This window comes from Acomys russatus, chromosome 8, assembly GCF_903995435.1.
Source record: "Acomys russatus chromosome 8, mAcoRus1.1, whole genome shotgun sequence".
Lineage (NCBI taxonomy): Eukaryota > Metazoa > Chordata > Mammalia > Rodentia > Muridae > Acomys > Acomys russatus.
The window spans coordinates 25,826,861-25,840,810 of record NC_067144.1 but is presented as its reverse complement, the minus strand read 5'-3'; the positions used below and the strand labels follow the sequence as shown (position 1 = coordinate 25,840,810).

The following is a 13,950-nucleotide window of genomic DNA, read 5'->3' as shown; positions in this document are numbered from 1 at the left end:
ACTGGAGGGAAAGGGGATGTTCTTAAAAGTTGGAGAGGGGGTGGAGGCAGGAGCGCCCGAGAAAGGCTCAACGCAGGTTTCCTTTGATAGTCCAAAATGGCTACACATCAGCTCAAATGAAAAAAAACAGAGTAAAACAATTATGGAAATATAAACACCAAAGGCAAGACCATCTTTTTTCCCCACAGATGAACATGAATGAAGGGAGGATCAAGTGTGGGGCTATTACTCTCCATCTGGTACTGCTGGAGAAGTCTCATGTGTACATCAGGTGTCCTTAGCATGATGGAGTCTTGACACAGCAGCCGTTTGCTTAGAAGATAGACACATATTCTGGGAGAGGTTTTCCCACCCTAAATTATACTCAGATTTTTATTGATGGACCTGACATTTGTTTTTAGTGTTGTATTCACTTCATTTTTCTATTCCCCCTTCATTTATAAACACACAATATTGTGAAACAATAGTCTCCCTCCCCCATTTTGCTCTCTCTCTCTCTCTGTATCTGTGTGACGCATTTTTGTGTGTGTTTTTTTGTGATTATTTTTAAATTTTTATTCTATTAACATTTGCTGAGAAGGCAGAGCAGGGATGCTGCCAGCAGCCACAGTGGTACGGCCAGACTGATGGATCCGTTGATTCCTCTCACCGACCCGGGTCCTGTAGAGCAAAAGGGAGAGAGAGAGAGAGAGAAGAAAGTAAGCACCTTTGGCCAGTTTCACTTTCAGCTGAGCAGAGGTGGCCAGGGACTGATGTCTAGTTGTCTGTGCTCAGGATGGTTGCCGTTTTTTTTTAAGCCCCACCCTTTCTGAGGTCCAAGCATGTGAAGATGTCTGGTTTATTGTAAGTATGAAACTGCTCCTGCTTGAGAAGCTGCTGAGGTGGCTGTCATGATGGTGTTGGGCCACGCTTCTCTCCCTGGCTCTCCACGTGATTACTGTGAAGCCAGCATGGCTTAAGATTGAAAGCATCAGGGTAGATCCTTCAGAAGCCAAACACAGGCTCTCCCTACAGACATACCACAGAGCTCCATCAGTCTCAGATGGCATCAATCATTAGATTCCAACTTCTGTGTATCATGGGTGAGAGAGAATTATTATTTTTTCTTTAACAGGGTGGGGGAGGGGACTATTATAAAGTGGCATTTATGCACAGGTGGCACATTAGCAAGGTAAAAAACAAAAAGTCGTAGAGTCACATGAAGAAGCAAAGGTCCTCCTGCCTAAATGTGTCACCTTAAAAACTAAGGAAAAAACCAAAGACAAGAAACCTGGGAGACTAGCGAGGCTCAAGGACAGATTCAAACCTCGGGTGACTAAGAATGGACCTCACAGGAAACTGATCCTTGAATGTCACTCAGGGTTGCTCGGGGTGCCAATGGGGCAGACTGTGGGTGATAGGGGTTTGGGTCTGAGAGGCACAGTGGGGTGGAGAGGAGAGGGTTGAGGATTTGTGTGCAGATGGTATGAGTTACGCTGAGGCAGAAATGGTAGGTCTGACTTCTGAGCTCATCACCCACACTTCTTGTCATATTTCCTCCTTTTGTGTAGCTGTGGTCATATTTCATTGAAAGAAAAATTGTTAAAAATTTCCACTGAAGAGACTTTGATTTTAAGGTGACGGTGTGTAGACAAGGGTACTTAAAATAGAAACTGACAGGACTGTAATTATGGGTCACTTCGAAGTTGTGTGTGCCACTTATGCAGATTCTGTGTGAGTGAGTGTATATGTGTGTGTGTGAAACTGGTGGTGTGCAAGGACAAAGGAAGCATCATCTAGTGTATGGCTTTCTACCAAACTACTTAAAAAACCCAGGACTGCAAGGAGTGTAGCAAGGAAAAAGACTGAATTCAAGAATGCCTTTCTAATCTATTTTCTGTGTAAATAGCAAAAGCAACAATAAAAACAAAACAGAACCAGTAAACAACTGAATGATAAGGCAATGTATTGTCATGTGTGCTTGGTAAACAAGACTATAAATATACTGTAACAAGTCATGTTTTCCAGTGCAATATCAAAAGAAGAGAGAAATTACATCCACAGCAATATTTCTGCCACTCATCAACAGGGCGGCTGAGTACTTAACCTTGTTGTGTGACTCCAGAGTCTTTGTCACCACCACATGGTGAGTTTCAGCAGTGAAACACAGCAGCGAGTGTCTTGATTAAACATTTGGGGAGTGAAATTCTGGTAAAACAATGGTTAATCCAGACAAAACTACAAGAAGATGGAGACAGTATCTGCCTTATTTTTTTTTTTTAAGTATAAGATATTTTGGCTAGAGTGCCACAGAATATTGCTTAATATAAAAATATGAACATATGCAAACTTTGAGCCTTTCAGTTATGCAAAATGAGCTTTGCCTGGTATAAAACCATGGAAACCAGATAAACATGTTAACTATCCATCAATTCTAGTCAAACAACTCATTCTGCGGTTTCCTGAAAGTCTAGGGTATCATATTAATAAAAGACACCCTGGCCACCTTCTGGTCTAGACTCATGAGGGTTGAGGTTCAAACTGCCTGTAGTAATTGTTCACCAGCCTCTGATGTCCAGGCGTCCTGATACTCCAGGCAATGTCTGCAGTGACCTCCCCTGGTCCCCACCACACTTTCTGGATGCTTGGTATTGTCAACCTCCCAGGCCTCTTGCCTTGGTAGCAAACCTTTTCTCTCATATCTTCTAGTAGCTGTCTCTATATTAGGTGGTATGAGTTCACTGGCACAGTTGTCTGTATTGATGTACCAGAAAGGCTTTCAGAATAGAGAAAAACTGCATAAAAATTAAGGCCTCATATGCCCAAATGATTTCTGCTTTGCTCTGGGGATAGCAGGAAATATATTAATTGAAAAAGCCTGATTCATTTTCCCCCCTGTAGTCTCATTGTTAGTGCTAGGACAGGTTGCATTGTTTTCTTGACATCTCAGGATTGAGTAGAATCCATAGACAGCTAAGAGACGTAGATTTTTCTTTTTATTCAAATGGTAGGAAGTATTTAAGAAAGCAAGAGTTCTAATATTGAAATGCATAATATATACTCTTAGGAAGCTAGATAAAGATTTTAAACTCAGCATTCTTATTAATGCATATCCATGTGTCATCTACGATTTACCTATCCATCTACCCACATAGGGAAGTTTATATGCACTACAGATACATACATACATATATATATATATATATATATATATATATATATATATATATATATTATTCTTGGTCTTTTGAAATACAGAATACAAAGTTAACTACTGCTTTCACATGCTATTCTATGTTGTAATAGGAATTCCCATCATGCATATCAATAGTTTTTTTATTTTATTCTTGATAGTCTTGTTATACATTTGAAATGCCTTGTGTGTATCTGGTAAAGACACCTTTGCCTTTATTATTATTTATTAAGTTCTCTTCTAGCCATTTAATGTGCTTATGTGGTTTGCTCTTGCTATAATTATTTTTAAGAGTAAAACAGAATTGAGGAATACTGTAAGTGAGTAACAGTTGGGGAATTATCACAAGTTGGCATGCAATTATAGATGCATACCATGGCCTAAGCGACTACTCCAGTTAATGGCTAGTTCAAAATAATCCACCAAATCATTAATTATGGTTTAGTTCGTAGCTATGAGATCTGCTTATTTGTTGAAATGCAAATGATAAATCTTAGTTCCTGTGCCAGATGGCCACGCTCAGCAAGTGCTTTCCTATACTGACAGATATAATGAAAGCCCAAGTCTGCAAACATAACAGCCTTACGAATAGATAGGCAAATGGAAACAGTTCCAAAGCTTGCTAACATGGTTCTCACAGACAACAATCACACCATGAGATTTAACCATATCCTACATGGGCATTATGTACATGTGCACATGCTGGTATGTGTGGTGTTTCTTAAATATCAATATAGTATTCACAATGCAGAAAGTTTGGTTTCAGAAATGAATGAAATGCCAACCTGAATAAAAGATGTATGTGATTTGCATCAGGTGTAAAGAGAAAACAAACTCTTTTATTTATTTAATGTGTGTGTGTGTGTGTGTATGCATGTTTGCATCCCATTGTGTGTGTGTGTGTGCGCGCGCGCGCGCGTGTGTTCAGAGGATATGTAATGGCAGCTAATTCTCCTCTTTGCTCATGTGAGTTCCAGGGACCAAACTCAGGTCTTTGGGCTTGGCAGCAGGTGACTTTACCAACCGAGCCACTGAGCCTGTAGCAGTTTGGAGCTTTTTCAGGTTTACTACTAGTGAAAGGAAAAATTTACCTGCAGCAAAATAATAAGTCACAGGTCAGCATTCCCAAGGGTCTCCCACTCAGGTGAATACTAGATCGCAACTTATTCTGACAGTGTTTAAGAAGAGCAAAACCTGTAATTTATGGCAAAGTTTATTAAACATCCTGAGATTGAAGAATAGAATTTTTGGGCAAGTTTCTCTATGGATGGTATAGGATTCTAATCTTATTGCTTTTCCTTTCTGTAAAGTCTCAAAGATTGGACAAAGTCTTTTCTTCAAAGGTCTATTTTGGAGATGCTTTTTAATTCACAGACAAGTGGTGGTTTCCTTGTCTTTTTCCACTGTGACTAGATTTATTCAAATTCATCTTTAACCATGTCCACAACTATCCCTGGGTATCCATTTCAGCAGAAAATAAATTAGAATCAGTGTTAATATGTTTGTGTTTCAATTATACACAAAGAAAAATTTTGGAATTGTCAAAGGCTAATAGAAAAAATTTTTAAACAGTTTATGAAAGAAAAAAGTTGGATAATGGAGCTCAGCAATCTCCAAAATATTTCTGTTTTGTGTGATCTACACAGGCTGGATCCTTTGGTGGCTTGGGAAGCCATGTTGAAAGCAAGTGTGATAACGTTTACTCTGCCGCCACCTGCTGTCCTTTTACTGTTAGTACAGTTTCCTCTGTGTGAATTAAGGTTTGAAGTCTATTGCTGCCTAGACTGGAGCAGATGAGAGGAGAGATGGCATTGGTTTTGAATACTGGACTTTAAATGTGGGCTTTTCCCGACTTTACGTTCAATCTTTACTCTTCAGAAAGTGAGATTTTGGTCAGATGAAGCCCTCTTATAAGAAACTTAGTAGGAACACATCTTTCTCCTCATAGCAGTCATGGTGGAGCGTGATTGTAGTACCATGACTCGGAAGTGGAGGCAGGAGGATAGGAGTTTATGGCCAACTTGGTACGTGTGAGTTTAAAGTCATCCTGAAACCATGAGACCCAGACTCAAAAAAGAAACAAAAACAAAACAAAAAATAATGGCGCACGCCTTTAATCCCAGCACTCGGGAGGCAGAGGCAGGCGGATCGCTGTGAGTTCGAGGCCAGCCTGGTCTACAAAGTGAGTCCAGGACAGCCAAGGCTACACAGAAAAAAAAAAAAAAAAAAAAAAAAACAGAAAACAAAGACAAAAATCCCTACTATCAAATACTTTCCCACACCACTTATGAAGAAAATACTGCCACCTCATTGTGAATAAAAACATTATACCTGATGCCATCACCGACATCAAAGTCTTGCAGTTTCACAGGTGCCACAAGGCAAATTAATGCGTAATTCGTAATCATATCACTGGGGAGAGAAGAAAGGCTAAAAGAGGGTATTAATGTTTTATGTCTTCTTGCTTCAAAGAGTCCTGTCTTAGGAGTATGTTCCTGCTACCTCTTACCTGCTGAGACAGCGATAACCTGCAAGGAGAGGCCTCGAACAGGGTGTAGGTCTAGGTAGCCGTACAACCCCTCTGGCTTTTGGATGCAGAGGGACATGAATCCCACCCCACACCCCATACGTTTTAACTACTAGTGGTGACCATGATTGTCACACCCTTTTGGGATCTAGAAGGAAAGCAATTTTCATGAGAGGCAACTGACAGGGAAGCGATGACCAGGAGGACATGAATGACGGTGACATCTGGTCCCATGCCTGCTTTCCTAGTGCTTGTCTAGGGATGGGCCATGAACGTGAGGTTGATCTAGTGTATGCAGAGGCAAGTCTTATAGGGGTCATTTGACAGTCTTGCCCTGTCCTTGTGGAGGTAAGAGTGTAGACTGTGTGTCACGTGGCTAAATGGGAGTACATGACAAGCATGAAACTGCCTTTTCTGGGGATTCAGAAGTCCAGGTAAGCTGTGGCAAGTGAGGGTTAAAGAGCCAAGCGAACCGAGGCAGGGTGGAGATGTTAACCGCTTGCATGCCTCATTTCTGGAGTTGCTGCTTAGCTGCTATGCCGGATGCAGGTGTCAGAGCCCAGCAATGCATTTACTTGAATAGTCAGCAAGTGACTGGAAAATTCTGAAAGCTTTGCCACTGAGTAGTGACAAATGAGCTCTGTGGGGTTAAGCATAGACAGACACTTGAGGTGAAGTTGCATACGAAATGGGAGAGGGGACAACAGGGAACAAAATAACTTGCTTTAGCCAAGGGATTTTAAAGCGAGTCACTGTCAAAGGCACTACCTGGGCCATGAGTCTGATTGGGGACTCTTTGTTAACAAGTATGTTCACAACTTGGGGAAAAAATGTTGCTAACTGTGTCATTGAAGATTTTTATCACAAATCCCGATGCTACATCAAACTCAAGTTCATAAGAACACAGTATATTGCTATGAAATCTTAACGAATGTCTAGAAGGCATTTATAAACAGGAACCATACCTTTTTGCTTGAAGTGCACGGTGGTGCCAATTTCTAAAAAAGAAACATTTAGCAAAAACAAAAACAAAACAAAACAAAAACTTTGTCAATTGAGAATAAAAATGAAGGTATTCTCCACTGGAAAGAAGACGAGAAGAAGGCAGGCGGGGTGGGGCGGACAGGGCAGTAGGAGAAATGATGGTAGAGGCTGAGTGGTAGATAAGTGGAAAGAGCCCTTTTGCTTTTAGATTAAATGAGCAATTGGTAGTAACGAAAAATGAACGGCAACTACTGATTCTCCAAGCTACTTGCTATGCGTATAGGCAAGAACAAGGCCTCCATCACAGAATAGAAAAGGAGTCTTGACTGGACCGTATGCAACCATAGAATGTGTCTGATTCCCCACCCTCATCCTGCCACTTTGTCCCCATCCGTATCAATTGACTCATAGCTCCTTATCTAGCAGGTCAGCCCACTACTTCTTCAAGCTTCCCTGTTGCTGCATTGTCTTCTGGAAATGTTCTTCTAGGTGCCCACGGTGTTTGCTCAGTTGTTCCAGTCACATTGCTGTTGAAATCTCATCACTTTCCCCAACCCAGCACTCTATGATCCTCGACACACCTTTACTGAGCGCTTAGCCCCTGGCATGACGTCACACGTTTGCTCACTTGCTTGAGCTTTGTCTCTTCACTAAAATACACACATCCTAAGGGTATCCACAAAGCATGGCTCACCAGCCACTGGGTCTAGCGCTTAGCACAGACCAGGAGATACAGTGGCTTTCAGCAAACACTTGTTGCACATATTAATAACCATCAACCTTGAATGAGATCAGACTAGTTAAATATCTGGATTTCTTTTTAAGCATCTTTGCCAAATGATTCAAAAGACTCCTTTACCTTTGGAAAGTAAATGAGTAAAATTTCTACAGGATCTCATTTTCTATTTCAGGACGACCAACTATAAATAATTGAGTGTATATGGAAGCCAACACTGGTGGTGAGATCTAGACCTTTTTGTCTCTGTGACCACCAGGACCCAGACCTGCAGTAACACAATCTAGCATGAAAAGTAAAATGCCTGGTGCCTTCAGTCACAGAGAGCCTGCTGCCATCTTACAGCCCTGCCTCCATTTCTTTTCTTTGGTTTTTGTGGCTTCCAGGGTAAAGACTCAATCCATAGCTTGATGTCTGTGGCTCCCTGCACCACCCCTGCCTGTCTAGTCTCAGAAAAATCTGCCATTTCCCTTGGGTTTCTTTTTGTGCTCCCTGGAACCAGCCTCCCTCTCCCAAGATAATATAGTATCTGTATTAGTGTCTCCGTCACCCTGCAGAGTGGGGTCATTACTTCCAGTGAGGAGCCCCGCACTTGGTCTCCTTGATGACATCTGGTCCTTTTATTTCCTACCACAGTCATCTCTGTCTCAACTTCCAGTGTGTTTATCTGATGCTGTGATGGACAGTTGTCATCTCCCTGGACTCTTGAGTTCATGAAGTCTGGGGCTGCATCTGTTATTATTTGATACTGTCGTCCAGTGTGTGTCAATCACTCTGAATGCACAATGGTCCAAAACAGAGGATCTAGAGTCACTGAAACACGAAGAAAATAAACCCATGCCCCAAATGCTCCTAACCCAGAAAGTTGGGGAATCTGATTTAACATACAAGGCTCAGCCTTCTGAAATCAGGCCTGCGAAGTTACTAAGGTTTTGGGACAACATATTCTTCTTCTCCTTGCATATTTTTCATCTGTCCATCCAAAGTGGTCATAAGGAGAAGCCCTCAAACAGTATAACATTTTCTGGCATTATCATGGCAGTTATAAAGAAGGACGTACTTGCCCCAGTGTCTGAAGTGCACTAATGTTTGGCTATGCCTTGTCACTAGCAAAGCGAATGCCAGCCAGCCTTTCCATAAGTTGCATGTACAATGGTTTCCCTGACCTGGCTAGCTCCAGAGGGAATCACTTTGAGTGTTTCCTTATGTTATGATGGCTGGTGCTGTCCAGGGTACACTTCTGAGGACTCCCAGAGACACCGGCACCTGTCTGACCCTTTTATATTTGAAGAGCATAGTCTGTAGACAGTCCAGTTAACAAATGAGACATATTGTAAGTTCACGTAGAAACAGGGAGTACATTTCTTCCTAGGAAGCAGCCGCAGATGCCACTCACACAACCAACAGGTTCTGGACCAGAGGGGACCATTTTCAAGGAAAGCCTTATGGGTCACTCTTTTCTTTTCCTCTTTTAAAGTCTGGTCCACAGTCTTTGTGGAAAGAAGTTTAAGCAAGTGCTCAGGGCACACAGGAAGACTCTACTTAAGCCAGGCGATATCTTTTTAACCTTTCAGTGACCTAGATTTACCTTTTGTACACGAGTCTAATGAACCTGGCACTTACAGATCTGTTCCCTGGATTAGGTCATTACCCAGTGTGCTCTCCTTGCATTCAGCACGCAATTAAATCAGAGTGGCTGCCACCATTTTGTGGTGGGCTCCTAGAGGGGTTATTAACAGTTTCTGTATTGGAGGAAAGACATCCTGATGAAAGAGCCATGGCAGTATGAGCGTTAATAGTATGGCAGGGAAAACACTAAGAGACCCTGGCACATGCAAAATAGATAAGAAGGAAGAAAGTTGGACAACATATGCTTCAGGATGCAACTGGAAATGTGCTTGCAGGAACGAACCACAGGTACAGGCTTGGGAGAGGATCTGTACGTGCTCAATGGGCATGCTGGGTGAACAGTTCTCCCTGTTCTTCAGTTAAGGAGAGAGAATTACCAAAAATATAACGAGACACTGCCAGATATTTCACTCTATGAAGTAGCTATGCCAAAATATCTGAACGTGTTTACAATAGTGCTTAAAGTGTTTTAAAAAGAGAAACGGTTACATTTTAGATATTCCTTCCTATTCTGGCAATACATTGATTTGTGTGTGTGTGTGTGTGTGTGTGTGTGTGTGTGTGTGTGTGCGCGCGCGCGCGCGCTATGTAGAAAAGATCTTTAAACTCCAGATTCAAGTTTCCTTTGTGGAAATGGAACAGACTTGTGATTTTTGTACAACTGTTTCCTGCTCACCATCTTCTGGAACTGGCTAGTCAATTTCTGAAAAAGAAAATCCAGCGGATTTTTGAGCTTGTTTTGAAAACTTGGTTATGTGCTGCCATCTTGTGGTCACACTAGGACATGTTCCAAGGTGCCTTCGGAAGGCATCACCTCTGTCCACGAGGTGGCAACGGTGAGAGAAACGGCATGTAATTTCCATCTTGTTGGAGCTGGTGCGATGTAGCTCTTTTTAAAGGGCCTCCCTCGTATTAGAGACACGTTTATGATCTGGCACACAATGCCTGTAAGTCATCCTTTTCTCTAACGAAAAGTGTTTTTACGTTCTTGACAAAAACTGCATTGCCAGGGATATTGTTCCTGGAAGGAGTCCCTGAACACACTCAGGAGACTATACTAGCAGCCTCGGCCTTTTATGTTTTTTTTTTTTTTTTCATGAATATTTCTTTCTACATATTGACCTTGTTTCAGAAAACATGTTTAACAGGCAGGCATAGAGGTGCAGGTTAGAAATATAAACAGACACAGGGTGAAAGACACAACTTTGGCGGGAGAGGGGTGTCCTAGTATCGAGAATGTTCTAGACATTCTCAGACAGTATTGCTTGATAATCACTGACTTTTTAACTCCTGAGGAGGTGGCAGAAAGAAAGGAATTCATCCCTAAGAAAGACAAGTGCTTGGAAAAGCTGTTCACGCTGACTGCGCGGCTCTAATCTGACTTTTGACTTTCTCATTCTTTAGAACCAGTTACGTTAGAGGAAAAAGAAATACATCATCCAAACACCGAAGAGCCTCTTTCTGGGAATGGGCAAATGTGCCTCTTGTTTACCCATGCTGACGTGCTGCTATTTCTCAAGCACCGAGTTAAGGACGAGGGCACATTTGCTAAACATCTACCACCCCAGCGCTCGACTAAGCGAGTGAACCAGGCACTTAAGACCTCAGGGACCAGCCCAGCCATGGATCTAGCAAGGAGAAATTGTAGCCTCAGAACCACAACGGCTCAAACCCTGAGTGAGGCCATCACTGGGAGTTTAGTCATTTCAAGGGCCATAGGGGACCAAGAGGTCCGAATATTCTCTCTTCTATTCTGGAAAGTAGAAAACTTTCTACAATGAGATTTATCTTAAAGAACAAACAAACAAACAAGCAAAACAAAAACAAAAACAAAACACTTTACAACCCATGGAAACCGAAGTCTTACAAAGTAGAATTGTCAGTCAGAGGTCAGAAAGCTTATTCTTCGTTCGACCTCTGGTCATTCGCTCTGTGTTCCTCTCTCCCTTTGTATTTTTCCTTCTTCTCCTCTGCTCTGTCCTTTCTCCCTCTCTTCATCTCTTCTCCTAATGTGAGTATTTTGACATATTTCACTGGAAAACTTTCTTGTTATCATAGGGCACTCTCATATCTTGTCAGATACTGAAAACACTGCGACTTTTGCTTCTTTTGAGTTCCTTGGCGGTGGGGACAGAGAGGGGTGTGTACGGCAGAGGCAGATACAGCAAGACTTTAAGGATGAGAAGAGCTCTGTATGGTTTGGCGCTTGACCATAGCCTCTGGCCCACAGCTCACTGCCGGTCATCCATCGCTGGTTACATGCAGGGGTCCTGTGGGGCTTGAGACTGTTTGCACAGTGGTTCTAAATCTAGGTATTTATTTGAATATAGGTATCTCATTTGTTACCCAATGCCCATGTATCTGAATATGGGAATAATCAGTCCTCCTCTATGGCACGGCTCTTTCTGCCAGGCCAGTGTTCTGCTGCATTTGCTGCAGGTTTGAAAATAACGCATTGGTAGCTGACTTCCTATACTTTTTCTTGGTCAGAGTTAATTTTCTGGAGAGAGGGTCCACAATGGACAGGGGCTTTGTCTTCTGGTTGCCTGAAAGTGATAGGTAAGAGATGTGGTTGAAATCACTAGGGTGGTCAATGAAAATGGTAAAGTGTGGGGGGCTGGGGGCTCCAACCTTTACACTCCTTCCTTTGCTGACACCAAGGCCTCAGAGCCTAACATTTGCAAGGTTCCTCTGTAGAGATGCTCTCTGACATTATGTGTGTGTCAAGGTTTTGAAAAATAAAACCTTTATTATTATAGTGGCTTAAAAGAGGGACATTTTTATTAATTCAATTTTGAAAGCCACACTTTGGAAGTTATTAGTTTCTTTCTCATGGGCTTCTTCTCTACTCCGAGGCTTTAGGGATTAGCGGCTTCTGCCTCCAAGTATGATTATTTTTCCTTTTGCCACAGAAAAAGATATGCCCTGTGATTCCTATTTGTATTGTTAGAGCTTTTGATTTCTTCCATGTGTGATATTCAATTTGTATAAATCTTAGTGTCTAATATTTCTAGAATATTGGTCTCTGAGAACTGTTCTGGGTGTAGGCAAGAGAGGAAAAAGCCATATCAGAAAGTGACCTGCCCCTCAAGCTTGAGGCTGTCCCATCACTGTTGGTTATTGCAGAGCAATAAAACCCCAGGTCTCATAGAGGCCAGGCAAGGCCCCCACTACTTAGCTCCACTCTCAGTCAGAGGTTGTGAGGGGCCAGGTTATAAGAGGACTGATGTTTCCATAACTAGAGCCAGTGCCAAAAGAACAGAGAAATCCTACCATGTCATCAGAATCTGAGAAAGGAAGTCAAAGTCCCTTAACTAGACTCTAGTCAAAATGGAATCCCACACTTCGCTTTTGAGTACCTAAGAGGGCTTTGCTCTGTATAGTTGACCATCGGCAGAAAAGATCTGCAGCTGGTTAAAGGAAGAGATAATGGTGCAAACTTAACAGAATATTATAATCCTAGACACAACGAGTGAATAAATAAGCCTGGACTAAAACTAATACAGACATAGTTTGTTATAAAGTGTGGACAAAACATTTGAGCCTTCTTTATTCTTACCAGTTGGACCATCAAACCTCCACAAACCAAACACTATACGATGAATAGAATGCAAAAAGCGCTTCTAAAAGTGAGGTGATTTTTATCACTTTAGTTTGCTTTTTAAAAAAATATAGAAGAAATAGGGCTGGAAAGATGGCTCAGAAGTTATGAGCACTGGCTGCTCTTCCAGAGGTCCTGAGTTCTATTCCCAGCAACCACATGATGGCTCACAACCATCTATAATGAGATCTGGTGCCCTCTTCTGGCATGCAGGCATACATGCAGGCAGAGCACTGTATACTTAATAAATAAATAAATCTAAAAAAAAAAATAGAAGAAATAAATCTACAAAAGGGAAAATACTAATATTTAGTGTAAAGGGAGAAAGGAGGTGTTCCCAAATCTAAGGGAGTCTCTTACAGACAGTCCTGGAAGCAACATGGGGGATAGAAACTAGGATCACGCTGTGGTCAGAGGGCTGCACAGCGGGAGGCTGCTGCTCACCCCCCTTCACTCAGCCTTGTGTAAGCCTTAGAGTAGGTGGTAAATAGGGACGGTTCATTCATAGGATGTGGACAATATGAATACTTAGATGAGATGTTCATTTATATCATATCAATAATGTCATTTCCATGTTCATTTCTGTACCTCTAGAATTTTGAAACTCTTCTGTCAGTAAGGATGTATTATATTTATTTTCAAAATAGGAAACTATAGACAGCACATGATGAATTAAAAATACTTGAGGAGCAGTATGGAAACTTAAGACAATAGAAGCTTCCTAAAATATATACACAATAAGAAGGTGATCTAAATGACATCACCAAGTAATGGGGGAGACAGAGCACCAGCTGGACATCTCTTGTCACTAAATGAAATTTTCATTTGGTGTATGTAGTGGGAATGGCTTGCATTTAACTCAGCTATTGAATGGAAGGGTTCAGTGGGAACCTCCAAACAACCCAAGCTATTGCGAAGACTATATTTGCACAAACTGACGGCAAGGCCACATTGCTGATGACAACACCTACACAACTCATTGAATATGGAGAAATGGACCTGGTGCCTACATAGAGCTTTTGGGCTAGCATCTTTGGTACAGGAAGGTACTCTGTGTATGACTAAAGGAGAGACATAAACACCAGCCCAGCTATAAAAGCCTTTGATCTACAATGGTGTCTTGCCTACCAGAAATGCTTGTAAAATAGTTGAACAAAGATTGGGGGAGTTGCCAACTAATATCTGACTTGACTTAAGGCCCACTCTGGAAGATGGAACCTGTACCTAACATTGCTTGGGGGACCAAGAACCTGAGACTAGGTAGCCCAAGAATCTGAGGCAATACCAAAAACTACTGTTCA

The 13,950-nt window shown here is 41.9% G+C and overlaps 1 protein-coding gene across 4 annotated transcripts in view; it reads right to left on the bottom strand.

The window, feature by feature from the left end:
- Positions 1 to 529: 529 nt before the first annotated feature.
- Lsamp (limbic system associated membrane protein) overlaps positions 530 to 13,950 on the bottom strand; it is a 2,176,218-nt gene continuing 2,162,797 nt past the window's right edge. For 2 of the 4 annotated variants that reach the window (XM_051149922.1, XM_051149923.1), the window contains 2 exons: positions 6,665 to 6,697; positions 530 to 660 (listed from right to left, as the gene is read on the bottom strand). In XM_051149922.1, coding sequence (XP_051005879.1) covers positions 563 to 660; positions 6,665 to 6,697 — 131 coding nt within the window. In that variant the 3' untranslated portion in view covers positions 530 to 562. The remainder of the gene's footprint in view (positions 661 to 6,664; positions 6,698 to 13,950) is intronic. The other 2 variants (XM_051149924.1, XM_051149925.1) reach the window with 1 other exon arrangement.